The sequence below is a fragment of the Budorcas taxicolor genome, chromosome 11 (assembly GCF_023091745.1).
Source record: "Budorcas taxicolor isolate Tak-1 chromosome 11, Takin1.1, whole genome shotgun sequence".
Lineage (NCBI taxonomy): Eukaryota > Metazoa > Chordata > Mammalia > Artiodactyla > Bovidae > Budorcas > Budorcas taxicolor.
In genome coordinates, this window is record NC_068920.1 from 33,153,383 (window position 1) to 33,174,439 (window position 21,057).

Here is a 21,057-nt window from a genome sequence, read left to right on the forward strand (position 1 = left end):
TGAGAATCAAACATTCAGCTATAGTTGTGGCAAGACATGATCTAGGGCCTGAGGTCAACTATGAGGAAGGGGCTGGCTGTTGCTGCCCAATACCAGAAATCCCAAGTTTTCTTCCTCCCAGTCCTGGGCCTGGGTCCAGGCTGAGCTGAGCCTCTCCCATCAGGACCCCCAGGAGTGAACTCTTTAGGCTAGTTGGCACCACAGCTGGGATCTCGACCCAGGCTCTCTGGTGGCAGAGTCTTGCTCTGATTAAAGCTCTGAGGTCAGCTGGCAGAGAAAGGATGGGGTATTGGGGGATGTGTGGACTCAGGTCAGCTCTAAGCCCTCACCCCACCTCCTAGGTGCCCCAGCCTCCCACCGAGTCCTGCCACCTCTCTTTAGCATGACCTCTCCTGCAAGTCCTTCAACTGCCCCCTCACCTGCAACAGTGGCCACTGGTAGCCCTACTTAGTCCACTGGGACCCCACCCCTCATAGCAACAGCTCCCTGAAGAGGGCTGGGCCTCTGATCCCACCTGTGGCTCTCAAGTTGCTTCCTGAAGATGTGGGAATCGACGGGGGGCATGTTTGATCATGCCATTAAAGCCTTCTTGTCCTGGGGCTAGACCCGTATTCTGTGGAGTCTAACCCCGACAGCAGTTCTGTGCCGCCTGCACCTGGGAGCACAAGCAGCCTGAATGCAGAGTGGGAGGAGGGGACTGTAGACCAAGAGGAGGGAGGGGCTTCCCTGGTGGTCCAGTGGTTAAGAATCCACCTGCCAATGAAAAAAACGGGTTGGATCCCTGGTCTGGGAAGATCACACATGCTGTGAACCAGCCAGGCCTGTGGGCCCCAACGACTGACCGAGTTCTAGAGCCCACGAGCCTCAACTACTGAAGCCCACATGCCTAGAGCCTGTGCCTCACAACAAGAGAAACCCGAGTATCACAGCTAGAGAGTGCCCTCTGCTCGCCACAACTAGAGAAAGCCAGGCGTGGCAATACAGGCCCAGTGCAGCCAGGGATAGTAAACAAGTGAGACAGCAGGAACGAAGAGTGAGGAAGCAGCCGTGTCTCTAGGGCTCTTTAGTTCACAATCCCTGGCTTAGCAAGGCCAAGTAGGTCCCTTCTACTTGCCTGCTCTTGGATTCTGTGAGATATCCCTGTATTTCTTACTTTTGGCTCAAACTAGCTCAAGTGGGTCTCTTTTCCTTGCAACCAAAGAGCGTCAGGTACAGGGTAAGAGCTCCAAACTGGGGAAACATTTAATTTTTCTTGTTCAAGTTTTGAGAATAAAAAGAAGCACCATTACTGATGACACTTGGACTATAGGCGTAAACCGGGATAACACAAGCAAATCAGGACATGTGGTTCCCCTGTTGTAAGTTAAAAGAAAAAAAACACATCATTCTCGTCTCATTTTGTGCTCAAAGGCCATCTGGGCGGGCATATTAGGCGTGGGTTGTCATTCTTCTCTCTGAGACAAACCCCGTGGCAGGAAGCTGGTCCAAGGTGGCGGTGGGGGTGGGGTGGGAGTGGGAGAGGGCTCATGGACACGTTTTCCTGAACGGTTGACAGAAAGCTGATTCTGGCTGTTGAAGAAGGTCAGGGTTGTATTTCCTTTCCTTTCTTCTTGATAGATGAATGGGAAAAGGCCTGCTCTTTGATATTGGATTTTCCAAGGCCAAGAGGATGGATGCCATTCCAGGAATGTACTGTTTTGTGGGCGGGACAGTGGGCAAGGACCTGAGGGAAGGAGTCGAGGGAGGGAGGCTTCAGAACAGCCTGAGTAGCCAGGTGGCTGGAGGTGTTGAGAGCTATAAGTGGCGGGGCCGGGGCCTCTGCCTGGGTCTCCAGCCATGGTCCTCGCAGGGCTGCTGCTGCTGCTGCTCACCCTGCTAGCCGGCGCTCACCTGCTGTGGGGCCGGTGGAAGCTCAGAAACCTCCACCTCCCACCTCTGGTCCCCGGCTTCCTGCACCTGCTGCAGCCCAACCTCCCCATCCATCTGCTGAGCCTGACTCAGAAACTCGGGCCTGTCTACAGGCTTCGCCTTGGGCTGCAAGGTGAGGGTCTGCTTCCTTCCTGGCCCACAGCAGTGAGGAGGGTTGGGGGTGTGCTCTCCTGCTGACTTCCTGCTTTTCCTACCACTCCCCCCGCCAGAGGTGGTGGTGCTAAACTCCAAGAGGACCATCGAGGAGGCTATGATCAGGAAGTGGGTGGACTTTGCTGGCAGACCCCAGATACCATCCTGTAAGAGGTTCCTTGAGGGGAGAAGCAGGGCTTTGGGAGGCAGGGGAGGTCAGGCCCGTGGCTTCCTTGGTCAAGTCGACCCTCCCACCCCCAACCCCTACTCGCAGACAAGCTGGTGTCTCAGCGCTGCCAGGACATCTCTCTGGGGGACTACTCTCTGCTCTGGAAGGCCCACAAGAAACTCACCCGCTCAGCCTTGCTGCTGGGCACCCGCAGCTCCATGGAACCCTGGGTGGAGCAGCTGACCCAGGAGTTTTGCGAGGTGAGCCTGGACTCCCACAGTCAGCCCAGGTCAGCTTCACCCCTCCTGGAAGGCCCTCTATTTTTTTTTTTAACTTATATTACCCGAAGCATGTGGCATCTAGTTCCCTCACCAAGGATCGAACCAGGGCCCCCTGCATTAGGAGCAGAGAATTTAGCCTCTCGACCACCAGGGATGTCCCAGGTCCCTGTTTAGTTCATGCTCTTTCTCTTCAGCGCATGAGAGTCCAGGCCGGTGCCCCCGTGACCATCCAGAAGGAATTCTCTCTCCTCACTTGCAGCATCATCTGTTATCTCACTTTTGGAGACAAGGTCAAAACTCTCTTGCCCTCCCATATGCCTGCCCTGCGCCCCCTGCCCCCTGAAACCCCTCCCTGATCCTCTCCTGGTTCTGCACTGAAAGGATTTCCTCCTTTTTGGGCAGGAGGACACCTTAGTACATGCCTTTCACGACTGTGTTCAGGACTTGATGAAGACCTGGGACCACTGGTCCATCCAGATTTTGGACATGGTTCCTTTTCTCAGGGTGAGGAGGTGCAGCCCCGACACGCCTGGTTTTGGGAGAAAGGGTGGGGATGGGGAACAGGCTTCCTTGCCAGCAGCTATGCCTTCTCACTCTCTGCCCCAGCTCTTCCCCAACCCTGGGCTCTGGAGGCTGAAGAAGGCCGTAGAGAACAGGGACCACATGGTGGAGAAGCAGCTGAGGCGCCACAAGGTGAGAACCGCGCAGGGACTGGGCTCCTCCTCGGCCGGCAGCAGTGACGCTACTGCCCAGAGCCAGGCGGCTTCTGGGCCATCCCTGCAGTCCTGGACCCAAGGCATCCTCTAAACACTCTCCCCAAGCCAGGCACTCAGGCCGGCTCCTCCTCCCCTCCCCAGGAGGGCATGGTGGCCGGCCAGTGGAGGGATATGATGGACTACATGCTCCAGGGGGTAGGGAGGCAAAGAGTAGAAGAGGGCCCGGGACAGCTCCTGGAAGGACACGTGCACATGTCTGTGGTGGACCTTTTCATCGGGGGCACTGAAACCACGGCCAGCACCCTCTCCTGGGCGGTGGCCTTCCTACTTCACCACCCCGAGGTATGCCCTGGAGGAGGCCAAGGGATCCTTCCTGGCAGCCTGGCCAGGGTGTTGGGAACCTAGCTCACTGATGGCAATGCAGGCTGTGTTGTGGGGGATAGGACTGGGTGGGTCAGTGGGGTTGGCATGGGTTCTCGTACTTGGCACAAAGTCTCTTGTGAGTTCCTCCAGGGAATGGTGGAAGTTTGGGCTTCCCTAGTGGCTCAGACAGTAAAGAATCTGCCTGCAACGTGGGAGACTCAGGTTCAGCCCCTGGGTTGGGAAGATGCCCTGGAAGGAGGAGTGGCAACCCATGTAGCACTCTTGCCTGGAGAATTCCACGGACAGAGGAGTCTGGAGGGTTACAGCCCATGGGCTCTCAAAGAGTCGGACACGACTGAGTGACTAGCATGCCCGCGTGCGCGCGTGCACACACACACACACAACGGAGGTTGGCAGCTTAGGGCTGGGCAGTGACAGGACTTGGGCTCCATTTCTCAGATTCAGCAATAGCTTTAGGAGGAGATGGATCGCGAGCTGGGCCCCAGAGCCTCGAACCCTGGAGTCACATAAAAGGACGGCGGTCAGCTGCCCTTGCTAAAGGCCCCCATTGCAGAGGTGCTGCCCCTGGCCTTGCCACACAGCACCACGGCTTAGCAGGTGACTCTGGAGGTCTAGGGATGAACGGCCAAGGCCCCAGCAGGGTCTTGGCGGGCCTCTCACTTAACCCTAACCCTCAGCCTCTTCGGCTAGGACATCCCTGAGGGCACGGTCGTTATCCCCAACCTCTAAAGTGCCCACCTGGACGAGACAGTCTGGGAGCAGCCGTATGAGTTCTGACCGGGTGCGTGGTGGGGCGGGTGCCGGCGGTGGTGGGTGGCGGTGCAGCGGGGCCCGTATCTGGCGGCCCCTGAGCCTGGATCGGTCTTTCGGCCCCGCAGACCGCTTCCTAGAGCCGGGCGGGAACCCAAGCGCACTGGCGTTTGGCTGCGGGGTGCGTGTGCCTGGGTGAGTCGCTGGCGCGCCTGTTACTCTTCGTGGTGCTCCTGCGACTGCTGCAGGCCTTCACCCTGCTGCCACAGCCCTTGGGCGCCCTGCCTTCGCTGCAGCCGGATCCCTACTGCGGCGTCAACCTCAAGGTCTAGCCTTTCCAGGTGCAGCTGCAGCCCTGGGGAGGTGGAGGCCGGGGCCTGGGAGAGCGCCAGTGCCCAGTGATGGGGGAGGAGTGGGGGGAAAGGACTCGACCAGTCACGTGCCTCGGTGTCTCCTTTTATTGCTCCTGTGCAAACCCCTGCCCTCCCTGCTGTAAACCTGGTGCCGTGAGATCAACGGTGAGGGGTCTCACCCCCACCACACTGGCAGAAGGCTGCAGAGCACAACATGGAGAAGAGTTTGCTTTTACGTGGTGCCCCATAAAACACAGAACTTTTGTGCTCTGGAGAAAAGCAGAGGGGTGTTAGGGCACTTGCCCTCTCTCTCCTCCCAGGCGTTGGATCCACAGGACTCCCTTGCCACTCCTCACTGCCACTTACCCCAACCCTCTCGATTATCCCCAACTTCTCACCAGGGTTGTAGTAGTCACACAGGACGGCCCTGGCCGGCTGTACCAGCCCCAGGGGCACCTCCTGCACAGTTCCAAAGCCTATGCACTCCCGGGAGGTGGGGACCTGGTGGGGGAGATGGGGGGCAGGGAAGTCAGCGACCCACCTCTGGGCTCTGAGCTTTCATAGACTGCTATGATGGATTTGCTTGGCCTGTTTGGTTCCGGTCGACCTTATCTTCAGCGTCCTTCATGTTTTCTTACCTTCCAGCCTCGGGATTTCTAAAAACTGCTCCCCAAGATCTCTGCTGACTTCACTGCCCACATGGTGACCTCACCCCAGTCTCTTGTCCTAGCATCTTCACAGAGGCCTACTTCGTGGACACATTCTTCACGAAGCTCTCCCTACCCTCAGCTTCCAGACTACCCCTGATTCTGACTTGGTCATTTCTGACCTTCCTGCTTCGTCCCTCCCAGGGGCACAGGCCCCAGCGCAGGCCCTTCCCCGTCTCTGGGCTCCCCAGGGTGGTCTCATCATTCCACAAACTCTGCAGGTGGGCAGTTTCTCCCAAATGTTCAGCCTTTTTCTTGTATTGGGACTTTTAGAGGACGTATTAAACTGTCCCGATTCCGTCTGCCTGCCCTCCAAACCCATTCACCCTCTCAATAGCCTCAATGATATAGCTAAGGCCTCCCTTTTCTGCTTGATAACAGCAAGTGCTAGCCCTCTGCTTGCCCTCTGTGACTCCACCACTCATGTCTAGGCCCAGATCCCTCTCCTCATGCCCACACTGGTCCAGTTCAGCCTGGTATCCCACGTGAGTTTCCTTCCTAAGCTGCATGGTGAGCTCCCCAACTTGACATCTTCCTCATTTTCCACTATGTTCAACCATACTCCTCTGCCTGGCTTCTCAAGCAAACAGGGTCTGTCCCCTCTGCACACACGGCACAGGGAGGGTCTCCCTGATGCACAAATACCTGGCCAGTTGTATCTCAGTCCTAACACGCCTGACGAATGGTATCACAGTATTAACATGCCTTTTTCACATTTTTCTCCAAGAGGTTACAGTAAATGTTCAAAAAACTTTTTTGAGGGCCATCAGAGGGTTGATAACTGTGTGTTAGTCAAAGGTGGCCATGGGGAAAAATAAAAACAACAATTCATCTAAAATCACCATCATTTCAAAAGAGACAAAATACACATTTATATCAAAAACAAAAAAGAAAGAGAAGGTCAATGAAAAAAAGCAGTCCCTCAAGTTGAATACATTCAGCTTTATGAAAGGCGCTCTCTCAAGCCCTCCCTGGCTGACTGGCACTGGACCCAAAGCCCCAGAAGGGGCTCAGCCCCGCCTCCCTGCAGGCAGCGGGGAACCTCCCTGGCCAAGGCTCTGACCCTCTCCTGTCCTGTCTCCCTGCTCACACCACAAGTTCTCTCCCAGAGCAGTAGCTGCTGATACACCTGCCTCCTGGGAATCCTCCTAACTTGAGCTCAGGAAACCAAGTGCCAGCTGTGCGCCCCTCTGTCACCCTCCTTGCTCACCGAGTCAAAGTACAGCAGGACATGGGGACCCTCGGTCTCAAAGTGGCTCACGTATAGGTCGGGGAGGGAGGTCAGCTGTGGGGAACAGGAGCCGGGAGTCACAAGGAGAAAGCCCCTGGCCGCGTGCATGTGACAGGGCTCAGCAGCCGGGGCTACTGTGGGGATGGGGCAGGGCTCCTGGGGGCACAAGCGGCCTCTCTGGTTGGCTGGTCACATCTTCTCCAGGTCAGCCCGCAGGGCGTAGAATCCACTCAAGAGGGTGATGTCTGCAGTGGCCATGCCCGAAAGCCCCACCTTGGCAGTCTTGCCTGTGGAGACATGTGCCCTGTTGTCTGGGTCCCCCTGCCTGGTTCACCGGATGCACCCTGGATTCCAGTTCCTTCTGCCTTGGGGGCCTCCCACTTAGAGTAGTTCCTCCACCTGTCAAATAGCTGCAGGGGTGTCACGGGTAGGGAATGTGGTTCGGGGTCATCCCCAGCTGGAGAGTCCTCACACTCGTATTCCTTGTAGTCCTCCTCAGCCTCCACCGCGAGGGGACAGCGCTGTGGCTCAGCCCTGGCACCACCCCCTCAGAGACCCACAGCCTGTGACCCCAACACTCACTCGTGTACTCGACGTGGTCCATGACCGTCACTTCAATCTGAAGATCCTGGCAGGTTGTGTTCGTCATGTCCATAACATTGTAGCTGCGAAGGACCTGGCTCATCAGGGGGTGGGAAGGGGAGATGGGGACACTTAGGGCCTCAGACCTCTCTGCAGAGCCGCATGGAAGGGCTCTGGACCCCTTAGCTCCTGGTCTAAGAGCTTCGAGGCCTTCTGCCCATTCCCATCCACCTCCCAGACCAGTCCAGAAATACAAAGGTGCCGAGGTGTCAGGTGAAACAGAGAGCAGAGCAGGGTCCTGGCATGGGGGCAAGCACTGTACCCATGCACCGGAGAGGCTGCAGTGAAAAGTTCAGGAACAGCTGCCAGGCAAATCCTGAGGGGGGGAATGAGTGTATCATGGGGGACAAGAAGCAGCTGAAGGACATTCAGGGCTGGGAGATGTATATAGATGGAAGGGTCTGTCCTGCTGGGGTGGAACCAGAGGAGCAGTTACTGGGGTCATGAGGACAGGTTGGCACTAAGATGGCCCCTGGAGTGGTATCTGGGCTCCTGTATGGAAGGGACACTGTCAGTCAGACAAGGAGACACAGGAGGAGGAAGGGGTTTGGGGCTCAAACACGTCTGAGGTGCTGTGGGACAAAGGGGCTCAGAGCTCATCAGAGATGCTTGGTTTAGGAGCCAAGTGTTTGAGCATCAGCACTGAGGGCTGAAGGGGACGACAGGTGCCCAGAAAGAGTGGAGAGCAGAGTGAGGGGCACCTGCGCAGGACAGAGCACAGGGAACTGCAACCCAGGGGTCTCTTCCTCCTTCCCAGACCATGAGCTCTGCCTGCACGTCTCCCACTCAACACCCCGGCTTCACCCTGATGGCCCCGCACGCCCAGTGCCACCAGCTCTCACCTTCAAGGTTCCTTTGCTGTTTCCTCTCACCTCCACGTTAATCTTGCTTCCCAGGGAAAACTTTCACAAGCAGAAAAGGGAAAGAGATGTCAGAAGGGCACACTGTGGCTTCAACTTACCTCCTCCACCAAAATAACTCCACCTCCTCTCCCCACCTCACTTTTCAACACTTCCTACCTTCACCCACATTCTCTCTCCACCATCTCCTAAACCCTCTGTGACTCTGCATGTATCATTTTTAGATCAGATAAATGAAGCTCAGAGGTTGGGTGACTTGCTACAGGTCACAGAGCCAGTAAGTCTTCCCACAGTTATCAGAAAGAGGGGCCACGAGGATTCAGCAGGGGTGGGGAACAGGGGATGGCTTCTGGCCTGGCCGAGGGAGGCCCAGGTGTCCCGGTCACCCAGGTGAGGGCACGGTTCACCTGCAGCTCCTCCTCCAGCCTGTGGACTTGGTGGTTGGTCAGCTGCAACACGTGGGACTTGAGTCCACTGCGGCCCAAGGAGCTGAGGGTCACGTTGAATCCCGTCTCCTCGGTGGTGTGGGACGCGATCCACTATGCAGACAGGGCATCCAGAGCCATAACAGTGTCCTGGGGAAAATGAGCCAGGACTCAGGGACTCGGTCTCAGGACCAGCTACCCTAGATCCCCAGGACAGCCCCTACCTGGGTGCTGCGGAATCCCCCTTGGAAGCTGCCCTGGCCAGTCAGCCAGGATGCAGCCTGGTCAGCCAACTCAGCCTTGCCCTCCCATAGCAGCAGGTGTAACAGGCCATAGGCCATAGTTTCAATCGACATGGCCAGGGCCTGGGGAATGGGGTCTGCTGGGCTGTGTGGAACCAGAGTGGGTGACAGGACGTTGCTTGGAGAAGTGGTGACTGAGCCCCAGTACAGCTTATCTGGAGTGAAAGGAGACCCACAGGTGAACAGGGGAGGATCTTAGATGTCTGGCCTTTGACACCCCCCCTTTAGTCTCTCCTGATTTCCCAGTCACCCCTGCTTATGCTCTGATTCCCTCCAAGGGGCTCCATTCATTCTGTTTCTCCCTTTGGACACACTCAGGGGTCTCAAGCTCTCCCAAGCCTCAGGATCAAGGCAGGACCCCCTCACCACCGATGTTCTTGGCCAGGGCCATGAGGTTGTTGTGGGCAATGCTCTGCAGTTCCTCAGGGGCCTCGGTCAGCGACAGGGCATAGACTGTGTTGGCGGAGGCGTGGGTGCCCAGGAGCCCAGAGGTTGCTTTCGCCCCCAAGAAGGTGTTTGCTCTTGAGATGGAATTTTCCTGGAAGAAAGTCGGGGGAGGATTTGTGGACTGGGCTTCTGAGAGGAAAGGGATCGGCGAAGTGCAGACACATAGCTGCCTTACCACTCTCCTCAGCTGCTCTGAAGTCTTGTCTGGGAAGACCGCCAGCCCGTGGTGGAGGGCGATGACCACGAAGGCTGTGAGCGGCACAGTCTCATCGCTTCCCACTAAGCCTCCCTGGTTGAAATGGGCAGAAAAGGAGGCACCAACCACGAGTGGGGAGAGGCAGGGCGATTCTTCCCTCCTCTGCCCTTGGCCCAGTCTCCCAGCTCCATACCTGCATTTCCCTGTGGATAACAGGACAGGGGTCGTGGAATGAGCTATCATCCCGTTGCTGGGAAAGCAGCCACCTGGCTGTCTCCTGCAGCTTTTTAGCAGAGCCGCTCACCTGATCCTGGGCCAAACTCAGTATCTTCAGCACAAAGGCCGTGAGCCTAGAGGAGAGGAAGGCATTGCTGGGGATAGCCACTGGTCCCTATAAGGGGGAGGCCCCAGGGAAGGGACTGGAGGACACGCCCACCTGTGACTCTGACAAAACTCTTGAAATCTCCTTCAGGGACAATATTGGGATCAGAGTTGCCAGGAATTTCCAAGGTCCGGCCTCGGGGGTCTGGGAAGATGAGGGGAGTCAGTGGTCTGTCCTGCTGTCCACGCCATCTGCCCCCTCCCACCCCCAGGACCCTGCTGTCCGTGAGTGGAGGTCACTCACCCAGGGGGTTGAGATCATAGACTATCTCCTCCCTGTGAAGGGCCCCTTCTCTCTGTGGAGGGGAAACGAAGCTGTGAGAGATCACACAGGCCACAGCCCGCCCCTCCAGAGCACACTCCTCAGGACTTGCAGTTGGAACTTCAGGGACACGGAGGGGCCAGGACTGTGGAAAGTGCAAATGGACCAAAGCACTGGGTGTGGGGGTGGCCTCAGCGCTGTTGCAGGCAGAGGGCCAGAGCAGGGGGTGAAGCTGGGAGATGGGGACCTAGATTCAGGGGTGTTCCACTCACCTCGACTTGTAGAATCTTAGATATTGCATCCCCCACAGGGAAATCTAAGGATCCTCGAGCCACCACCTTCAGGGACACGGCAGCAGCTGCGATGGGCACCACAGAGAAGCCAACGGGCCGGGCAGAGCCCGCGGGCACCTGCACCTGCTGGGCGAGGCCTCCACCCCCGGCCAGGCACAGCCCCTCCACTGGGGACACGTGGACGCTCACCTGGGGGGAGGAAGACGGGGAGGGCCAGAGTCCCAGCCCAGTTAGGCTCCCCACCCTTCACCTGCCCAGTCCCCCACCACCACCGCGCACTCAGCCCCCAAGGGCCTCACGGTCAGATCGCTATCCAGGTAGTTGTAGAGGACAGGCCGCAGCTCGAGCTGCTCAAAGCGGCGGACAGAGACCGGCAGGCGGAGGTGCATGTGGAATTCACGGAACACTCGGAGTCGGGCCAGGGTGGCCACACACAAGCCTGACATAGAGTGGGCACATATGAGAGGCCTGGGGGCATCACACCCAGGGGATTCCAGCAGTGTGGGGCAGGGCCTGCCCCTGCTCCCCGGCTTCCCACCCATCCTCTGCCTGCCGCTGCTCAATGGCTTCAGACCCCACGCTCAGCATGCAGACATCTCCAGCTCTCTGCCCCTCATTCCTGTACCAAGAGCTAATGACCAGGCAGGGAGCCTCGGTCCAGGGAGCCTGGAAGAGGGAGGCCGAGGACCCCGGCAGGGTGACCACACCTGTGCTTTTGGACAGGCTCACGCCGTGGATCTCCCACGTGGTCAGAGAGTCCGGGAGCAGCAGTTGCAATCTGCAGTGGGAAAGGTGAGAAGCTGGGTCACACGCTGGGCAGGCTCCAGACACAGCCCAGAGACAAGGCCAGGCCCCTCCCGTGCCCTCACTGGGAGAAGCGGTCCACTTCTTCCACTTTCCAAAGCCAGTTCTCCGGGAAGAAGCTGCGCACGGGGATGTCATCCTCTTCAATCAGGTCCTCCTCCTTCAGGAGCTCCAAGGCTGTGTGGGGGACACCGTGGAGGGCGGTGAGGAGGGGGCTGTCCTGACCGTCCAGGGGCCCCAGCCAGTGCCCCGGCCGTAGCCAGCCCCTCACCTTGGGCCAGGCCCACCTGGCCCCTGGTCCGGGCCTTCTTGCGCAGGTTTTCGGCAAACTGGCAGCAGGACAGGAAGGGCTCGAGGCAGGCCGGCTGCTGCACCCGGGCTGCCCGCTGCTCACAGGTGTGCACCATGGGCAGCCGCGTCAGCCCGTCCTGGCAGCAGCGCTTGGCTACGGGGGAAGTAAACTGGCCCACTGCAGGACCAGGTGAGGCTGAGCGTGGGGCTCGCTTCTCCCCGGCCCGACCTCTAGACTTGCCAGGACTCACCCTGAGAGACCAGGAACTTGAGGGCGGTCACAGCAGAGCACCTCCCCCAGCCTCCCTTTCACCCCAGAACTACAGTGTCTGCATTTCTAGCCCAGACACCATGCACTGGCTCAGTCGGGAGCAGAGGAGCCAACAGGCAGACCTGCATTCTGGGCCTTGAGCCCAAGTGGAGAACTGCATATGTCTTAGTTGCTCAAGGCGTGTCAGAATCTGAGACCCGTATACTGTAGCCCAGGAGGCTCCTCTGTCTGGAATTCTCCAGGCAAGAATACTGGAGGCAGTAGAGACATTCCTTTCTTCTGGGGATCTTTCCATCCCAGGGATCGAACCCGGGTCTCGTGCATTGCAGGCAGATTCTTTACCATCTGAGCCACCAGGGAAGCCCTAGAGAATTTCATGGGCACCCTCAACTCACGCTTCTCATGAATCGCCTTTTGGAAGTTCACATTTCTCTTTTTCCAAGACTTTGACTCCTTGGGACAGCTCAGACCTGGTAGAGAGCAGGAATGCAGTCAGCCAGAGGGCACAGGGCTTCCCCCTCCCCTCTGAGTCTCCCCCTCCCAGCCCAGCCCTTCCCACCCCTCCTCTTCCTGTCTTTCCCCCTCAGGCCCCTCCTTCCTCCTTATCCTTCCAAACCCACTCCCCTTCCTCCTCTGTCCTCACTCTTTCTGATTTCAGTCCAATGGTCTCCATCAGAAAAGGCCAGACCAGCTGCCTTGAACACTTGAGGGGCAGTGTCTCCACCACCGGGACCACAGCCAAGGTCATAGCTGTTCATAGCTTCGAAGACCTGGTGAGAAAAGCAGAGATGCTGCAGAGACAAGAGTGGCTGTGGCGGCGATCGCATACTCAGCTGCAGGTGAGAGGGCAGGGTCCAGACAAGTACAAGAGAGACACAGAGAGCGGAAACAGAGCCACCGGGGCCAAGGCTCGAGGGAGGAATGGAAGAGTGAGTTCTCGTGGCTGCCATGGGCTTCGGGCAGCAGGAGAATGAGCCTCGGAGGGAAGGGAGGATCAGAGAGAGGACTTGACCAACCTTGACCATGTCGAGGGGTTTGTGGGACTTGCCACCCACAGCATACAGAGCCGTGTCCACAGCTCCCAGGGCCACCAGGGCTCGAGACCCTGTTTGCAGGTTGAGTTTCACAGTGTCCCCAGGACGATACGCCTTGGAACTGTCCACGTTCAGCTCCAGCTGGCAGAGGTGGCAGGTGGGGGGCAGTCAGGGTGGGGAGAACTCGTTCAGTCTTGAGCATCCTCAGTGCACCCCAAACTAAATCACCCCGTTTGCAGTCATTCAGTCTTCTCTCTTAATCCTCCCAGCACGCACACACCCCATCTCTTCCGATGCAGGTTACCTTCCCCTCACAGCCTCCAGCCTGGACGTCCACTCTCAGGGAGTTGGCCACCGGGACGCCCCCGTGATAGTAGAAGGCCACGAGGTGGAAGGAGGGCACCAGGCGATGGTCCACAAACACGGAGATGGAGGTCAGGTGGGTCTTGGGCTCTCGATGCACAGACACGATCTGGCCCCGGGACAGGATCTGGAGGGGAGCAGGGTGCTCCTCACTGGCCATCCTCAGCCCTGAGGCCGCCACCCACCCTGAGGGTCCTTCCTCTTGAGACCCTCCAACCATGTCTTCCCCTGTGGCCCCTCATGCCCACCATGTAATAGAAGTAGGAGAAGCTCCCGCTGATGCCCACGGCTTGCAGGTTTAGGTTAAGGGTCTCTCCGACTTTAAGAGGTCGAGGATTCTGCCACTCAATGGACAGAAACCCAGAGCTTCTGGACAGGGGCGCTTTCACAGTGAGACTGCCTACAGCAGGGTGGGGGGAGCCTGCAGACACCTGGAGAGAGGGCAGGGGTCACAGGGTCAATGGAAAGGGCACAGGCACCCAGCCTCCCCGCCTCTACCCGCCAGCCTGGGAACATTCTCTCCTAGCCCACCCACCCCCGTGAGGGTGGGGTGCTACCGAGAGCTGCACTTCTGAGATGGTCCGAGGAACACCAAGGGAGACGATGACTTGGCCGCTCCCATCTGTGTTCCGTTCAAAGTCCTGGTTTTTAGAAGTCGATCCAGGAAACAACTTGGCAGACACTTTGACGGGAATGCCAGAGGCTGGGGAGCCTGACATGTCACGGACCAGGGCCTAGGTAGATGAGGGAGGGGCCGAGGGAAGAGTGCAGTCAGTGAGACGCGGCGCCCTCCTGCCCACCACCCCCGGCACCCACTGCTCATCCTCCCCCTTCCCGAAGAAACCTGCAGCAGGAAGGGGACCCCAGGGATAAGCTGCTGCTTGGTTTTGCTTAGATCCAGGGAGAAGGGAGATGACACGAAACGCCAGGACGTGAGCTCTGCCTCCTCCATCTCTCCTCCTGCAAGAGACAGAGTGTAGAGAGGTGGACACAGAGACCTGGGAAGAGAGGAAGAGGAGGGCTGGGGGCGGGGAAGCCGTGCTCTAGTGTTTCCCTCCACCAAGGCTGAACTCTCCAGGGCACAAACTGCCTTCTGTTCATCTCTATGTTTCCTGAGGTCACCACAGGACATAGCACACAGATGGTGTATAACACAGCTCTGCTGATAGACGTTGGATGATGGATAGACGGTTGGATAGGTGGATGGATTCATCAATGGATGAAAGGAGGGGATGGGTGGTTGGAAGGCTGGCTGGCTGGCTGGATGGATCCATGGAGGGATGGTGGGATGTGTGATGGATGGAGGGAGAGATGGAAGGATGGGTGGATGGATAGATGGATGGGTGATTAGATGGATGGTTGGGTGGATGGATGCAGGGATAGGTGCGTGGATGGGTAAAAAATAATACATTGAGATGGTAGAAGGACCCCTTCCCCACAAATGGAGCTGTAGAGATACAGCTTTCCTGACTTTGTGTCGCAGCTGAGATGGAGCAGGCTGGTATTAGTGCTAGAGAACAGAGGGTCAGCTCGGAGGTCAGCGGTGAGGGTCCAGGGTTATAATCAGGGGAAGCCACTCACCTGGAGACTCAATAACGGCTGCTGCAACATATAGGTGCAGCCCTGGGAGGTCATTAATGCTAATATTAAGCTTCTCCAGCACGCCCTGAAACTCGGCCTTTTGCAGGGAAATTTGGCACTGGCCATCCACCAGCTGGGGCAAAGAAGACAGAACAGAAAATGAGACTCGAGTCTCCCACCTCACCTCCTCACGCCGCCTCACTCTCCTCACCCACGTCACGCACCTCAACCCTCCTTCCTACCTTGGTCTGACTCTCCAGGCCCCGCAGGAAAGTCTTTTCACCATCCTCTCCCAGGAGTGCAAAGCGCACATATGCCACCCCCTGCACTGGCTTCCCGTAGATGTACCTGCCACCGAGGAGAGATTCGGAAGACGGGCTGAGGGCTGGGGCGAGGGAGGGGAGTGGGGTTCCACAGCACATTCACGCTGCACGGGGTGTCCTGGGGTCAGGCCCAGCATCAGGACCATGTGCGAGGGGGAGATACCTGGCCTGGATGATCACTCGGATGTCACTAAGAAAGCCAGGCGTTGTCAGGATGTAGGGGTTTTCAGGAATGATCTTCACCTCAAAGTTGGGAAGAACTGACCCAGGGCAAAGGGAGGGCATATCAGATTCTCGTGAAAGTTAAAATATTACCCTCCCCTCGGGGCTGTGGCAGCCGCATCTCCCTTCCCTGGCCCTGAACCCCCCACCTCTGGTCCACCCCGTCCTCCTTGCAGAAAAGGGGCGCTTGTCCCTCCCATCTCCAGCTCTCACCGTATTTCTTCACCTCAAACTGGGTGCTGCTATTGGAATCCAGGCTGTCTGAGATCGGGCTGAGATTTTTCACGTCGCTGGCCTCAGGGTAGACAAAGGAGAGACTCAGCCCACTCGTATTCGAAGTCTGCAGACAGCCAGTCACCAAATTCCCTAGGAGGAGCCTGGAGGGTGAACCAGGGGCTTAGGAAGCTCAGGATCGGATCACGTGCTGTAGGTGGACAGGTCGGGGGCGGTTTTCGTGGGTCTCAGGGAGGAGATGCTCACTCTGAGATGTCTGGGATCAAAACGTCCTGAACGATGGAGGAGGGAGCAACCACTTCCCTTTTCTGCACACGGAAGCCTTGAGAGTTCTGCAATGGCAGTGAAGCAGTCACAGCCACAGGCCAGCTCAGCAGCCTAGGCCTATTAGGAAGGTCAGAGGTCGGGGGCTCACCTCCACCGTGACCGTGAGGATGTCACTGGCATCTTTTGATCCACAGCGAAGACTCGGCAGTGAACTGGAAATGGAGGATGAGGAGGTGAGCAGGAGCCATGGGAGGGGTGGGCCCTGGACCCCTGACCCCTCCCAGAAAGCAAAGGGAAGGAGAGCAAATGTTTGCAAAGCAGCCTTCCTGTGGGGGGCTTCAGGTTATCTCATTCAAGTGGCTGGGAAGGCATGAAAAGTGGAGGCCCTGGCGCCGAGACTCACCCCGCTGGCCAGGGTTATAAACGGGCTGGTCTGTCTGCAGAAAGAGGTGCCCCCGGCGAGAAGAGAACAGCAGGTTGACACCCTGCGTGTCTGTCTGTTTGGACAGAGAGTCCCTGAGCCACGGCGACTGCACCATGAGCTGCACCTCGGGGGCTCCGCGGAGGAGATGGAGGCGACAGAGGCTGGCCTGCTCCTGGGGAATCTGTGAAGAGAGCGAGAGGGAGTGGGTGAGAGACGGAGCAGAAGGGAAGAGGCAGCCTGAGACACGGAGGACCACAGGCGTGGGAGGGGAGGAAGGGAGCAGGGGCATGAGAAGACAAAGCTGTTTCCAAGAAGACAGAGGACAGAAGGGGAGGCGCAGGGCGGCACCGGGAGGGAGTGGGGCCTTTACCGGGAGGTTGAGGAGTATGAAGTCTCTGCCTGAGCTGAGGCTGAAATCCACCTTTGGGGAGCAGAGCTCTTTAACGTGGGATGGGTTCCTCAGGAACACGGATCCTCTCACCACCTGTCCTGAAGGAGCATCCTGGAGTTTCACGGCCACAGACAGGGGGACCCCTATGTGAACCACAGAAGGAGCAAACAGGAGCAACCTGGTGCAAGAACAGGTGCAAGTCAACCGCCAGCCTCCAGCCCTCCCCCGAATCAGGACCGTCTGAGCCCATCTCCCCTCGCCAGCCCTGGCCCTGTCCAAGCTCTCCGCATCCTGCTTCCAGGACCTGGGCTTCTGCAGAGACAAGGTGAAGAAGCCAGATGCCCAGATCAGCCCCTAGAGGAGCCTCATGGCTGGAGGACCTGAGGGGTTCAGACCCGCCTGCTCCTTTCTGGTTAATGCAGGGCTTGGAGCAGAGTTTTGACTCAGGGCCTTGCTCCTCCCCTGGCCCAGATAAGCCGGGAAACCATGTGATAACCAAGAACTGCAACTGGCCCCAGGCCCAGAACTGGGAGGGGGCACCCCGGACTCCTGGGTCTCTTGAGGGAATCATGGCCTGGAGAGAGACTGAGTCCTTCCCTGTTAACCCTCTCATCCCAATGCCCCGCGCACCAGCGCTCCTGGGTGGGTCTGGGTGCCTGTGCATATAGCAGGCACACACACACATCTGCCCAGCAGGGCCCCTCATAGCTCAGCAAATGGCTCAGACCCGTGTCTCCTCTGTTGATCCCACAAAACAAGATACTAAGAAACCTGTCTCTTATTGCCCGTGCATGCATGCATGGTCGCTTCAGTTGTATCCAACTCTGTGACGCCAGGGACTGTAGCCCACCAGGCTCCTCTGTCCATGGGATTTCCCCAGGAAGAATACTGGAGTGGGTTGCCATTTCCTTCCTGACCCAGTCTCCTGAACTGGCAGGTGGATTCTTTACCACTGAGCCACCTGGGAAACCTGTCTCTTAACAATAACTCCTTCAAAACCTGAACTACGCTAGCTTTTTGATTTTTGTAGGTTCTAACAGAAATTTTATCATTTAGGAGATTAGACATATCCTCATCGTCCCACAGGGGAAACTGACCTCAGTGTCCCTTGTTCCTCTCCAACAAGGTAAAGCTCAGGTCCCACTTTGGGTTTATTTACCTCTGCCCTTAAACGAGGCGCCCGAACTCACTTGTCTCATGAAACAAAAGATTCCAGAAAACATCACAGGCAGAAGAACTTTATTTGTCAGTTTCAACCAAAATATGGAGAACTCTGTCCAACCTCCACAGCCTCCTGAGGCCCCTCCTTCCTACCCCAGACAGAGTAGTGGCAGCACCTTGCTGCATGAAAGACGGCAGCCACGGCCTTGGCAAGGTTTCTGGCTCCACTTTCGTGAAAGGGCAGAGAAGCACAGCCCAAACCCCTCCATGGGACGCAGCCCAGGTCAACAGCGGCAGTCACATCTGACCCTCAGCACAGCAGCAAGCCCAGCACTCTTCCTGGCTCCCGAGCCTTCCCAAGGTGACCCTGCCTCAGCCCGGGTGGGCAGCCCTCTTGGGCCCCTCAATCCCCACCCTGGGGAGGTGTGCAATGATGAACAGAGTCCTCAGGTCTCTGGCAGGCGGAGGAGGGTTCCAGAAGTGGTGGAGACACTGTGCAAGAGAAAGACAAGGCTGGAGCCGGGTTTCTGAGTTCCAGAGAACTCAGACCTTGGCTGGATATGCTCCCAGGTTCCAGAAGACAGGAGAGGGGCTGGGCTTTGCTAATGAGGGAAGCACAAGGAGGGAGGAAATCCAACCTGAGGTCATTGCTCTGTCATCTTCCAGAGGCTGGGGCGCAAGACTCACCGGTCCACCAGCTGGGCCCCAATGAGGTCGTGTACGTGGTAGGCGAGGCCGAGCCGCACCGAGGCAGGTGCCCGCCGGCCCAGGAGCTCTGAAAGAAGTAGCTCCCGGTACTGGCCTCGGTGAGGAGCAGCTCATGGCTGCTCATGGCACGAGGTACCCGCCCGGCCAGCTTCACTGTGCCCGCCTCGTCCACATACCCTAGGGTTCGGAGCACCTGCAAGGATGGCAGGTGTTGGGAGCCGGCAGAAGGCTTCCCCGCCAGCCCCCCAGCCCAGCCCTGCCCCCCCACCTCTACTCGCTGGTGGTACTCGGGGAGCAGCAGCAGCGACTGGTCCGACAGCAGGAAGCGCAGCCGCTCCATCTCCTTCTGGATCTGCATCCGCTCCCGCAGCTTCAGGTACTGCGAGGAGCCAAGGGCAAGGGCTTGTGAGCCTCCTCCCTGACCTCAGCAGGGGAGCTGAGGACCAAGGCTGGGACGCGGGCGGCCAGTCTGCAGGGGATGAGAGGGAAAGCCGTCCCTCCCAACTGGGAAGCTCACATCCAGGGACCAACCTGGGCAGGGAAATGGGGACTATGCACACACTGAGCCCCCCGGATCAGCTCCTCCAGCTTCCGGGCCCGGAGGCCCCCCTCGACCACAGACACATCCTTGAGTTGCAGGTCATTGACAGGGTCCAGGGTGGGCGGTCCCGTGGGGTGCGCCTGAGCCAGTCGTAGCAGTTCCTGGACAGCAGTGGTCACGGCCGCAGAGGGCGGATCCTTCCTGAGGACGGAGCTGGGCTTAGACCTGGGGCAGGGGCTTCTCTTCCTGTGGAACCCCCTAGGACTAAGGGAGCCTCCCTGACCACACCTCCCCACCACCCCCACATGGTCCCTCCCCAGCATCTCTGACTTGAACTTTGGTTGCTGCCACTTGCTGAAGTCCTCCAAGATCTTGTCCCCATTCAGCCGGAGCACCTTGGTGGTGATGGCGGCCACGTCTCCTGGCTGGAGCTTGGCCACAGTGTGGTCACAGGGCCCTGAGAAGAGGGGAGAGCAGGGTCAGACCGGGCACCTCAGCCGTGCTGTTGGCAAGAGCCCAGGCACCCGTCCACTCTCACCTTCAGGCAGGAACAGCTTGAATCCCACGAGGTCGTCTGGGTAGGGCACGTCTGGGGAGGCTGGCCCCCTCTCCCGCGGGTCCTCAGACACGGGCTTGTCACACAAGACCAGGGCTGTGAATACTCTGCTGGTGGAGTTCGAAGAGACCTAGAGGACGTGGGGAGGCCAGGACGGGGCACTGTGAGGAGTGGACATCCAAGAAGAGACCAGATGCCCCAGTTCAGGCAGGGAGCATGGGGGGGCCATACAGACTGCTAACCAAGTCAAGCAACTGGAGCAGACTTCGGGGGCAGGGCTCGGGGGGAGGACAAGGAGACGAGCATGAAGTGCTGGGGATGGGAGGAAAGGAGGGCTCGAGGGAAAAATGAGAGCACTGCTGAGGACAACTGGGTCCTCGCCAAGTGGGGAAGATGGAGACGGGACTGGCTGCTCCCTCCGGCCTTGGAGTCCAGATTCCCACCGCCCTCACCTGAAGGATCACACCCAGTGCGTTGTGATGCTCCTGATTCTTCACAACCACCACCCTTCCCGCTGAGAGAGATTTCAGCCCATTCACAGACTCTATGATGCGGTGCTAAGGAGGGGACGAGAAGAAAGGGGATAAGAAGTGTCACAGAGATGCTGGGACAAGGTTCAGGTGTACCCAGGCTGCCCCAGTCTCTTCCTCCCTGTGCATCACCCTGCCCCCAACACTCACAGGCGCTCACCTGGATCTGGCTCCGGGTCTCAGTCAGTTCCTCCCCCCAGCTGTAATACTCAGGCAGGTCGATGAGCTGGCCAGTCACCTCGGGCTCTTCCAAAGCCCCCAGCTTCTTGGTCAGTTCAGCCAGAGCCTGTTCATGGGCCTGGGAGAAGCCAGGGTAGGTGTGAAGCCAGAGTCTCCGAGCTGGCCCTCTCCAATTAAACCCATTGATTCCAGAGGCCTGCCTCATTGTACTATGTTCTCAGCAGGCTGCCCTGCCCAGACTGAGCCAGGGTCACCTTGGAAAGTTCGGGAGCCAGGTTGAGTGCTGGGCTTGCTGCTGTGTAGAGCGTCAGATGTGACTGCTGCTGTTGACCTGGGCTGTGTCCCAGTGGAGGGGTTTGGGCTGTGCTTCTCTGACCTTTCACGGAAGTAGAGCCAGAAACCTTGTCAAGGCTGTGGCTGCTGTCTTTCATGCAGCAAGGTGCTGCCACTATTCTGTCTGGAGTAGGAAGGAGGGGTTTCTAAGGAAGCTGTGGAAGGTGGACAGAGTTCTCCCTATTTTGATTGAATCTGACAAATAAAGTATTCTTGCCTGTGATGTTTTGTGGATGTCTTTTGTTTCATGAGACGTGTGAGTCTGGGCACCTCGTTTAGGGTGCTTTACCTTGTTGATCAGAGAGGAACAAGGGACACTGAGGTCAGTTTCCCCTGTTGGATGGTGAGAATGTGTCTGATCTCCCAAACAACAGAATTTCTGT

At 58.0% G+C, this 21,057-nt stretch overlaps 1 protein-coding gene and 1 pseudogene across 1 annotated transcript; one reads left to right on the forward strand and one right to left on the reverse strand.

Annotated features, from left to right (window-relative positions):
• Window positions 1-1,836: 1,836 nt before the first annotated feature.
• On the forward strand, window positions 1,837-4,763 carry LOC128055963 (steroid 21-hydroxylase-like; annotated as a pseudogene).
• A 110-nt stretch (window positions 4,764-4,873) lies between these two features.
• On the reverse strand, window positions 4,874-17,034 carry LOC128055601 (complement C4-like). The gene is given in 37 exon segments (XM_052648196.1): window positions 4,874-4,983; window positions 5,113-5,215; window positions 6,632-6,706; window positions 6,839-6,981; window positions 7,014-7,157; window positions 7,235-7,328; window positions 8,137-8,196; window positions 8,562-8,729; window positions 8,804-9,036; window positions 9,248-9,419; window positions 9,504-9,617; window positions 9,718-9,915; window positions 9,968-10,050; window positions 10,150-10,201; window positions 10,440-10,649; window positions 10,760-10,899; window positions 11,168-11,238; window positions 11,330-11,441; window positions 11,536-11,733; window positions 12,222-12,296; window positions 12,470-12,596; window positions 12,843-13,001; window positions 13,165-13,350; window positions 13,472-13,654; window positions 13,781-13,957; window positions 14,068-14,183; window positions 14,805-14,937; window positions 15,047-15,152; window positions 15,291-15,387; window positions 15,563-15,616; window positions 15,619-15,644; window positions 15,830-15,915; window positions 15,999-16,027; window positions 16,030-16,062; window positions 16,254-16,455; window positions 16,645-16,843; window positions 16,970-17,034. Coding segments are annotated over 37 exon segments (4,533 nt in total).
• Between the last annotated feature and the right edge of the window lie 4,023 nt (window positions 17,035-21,057).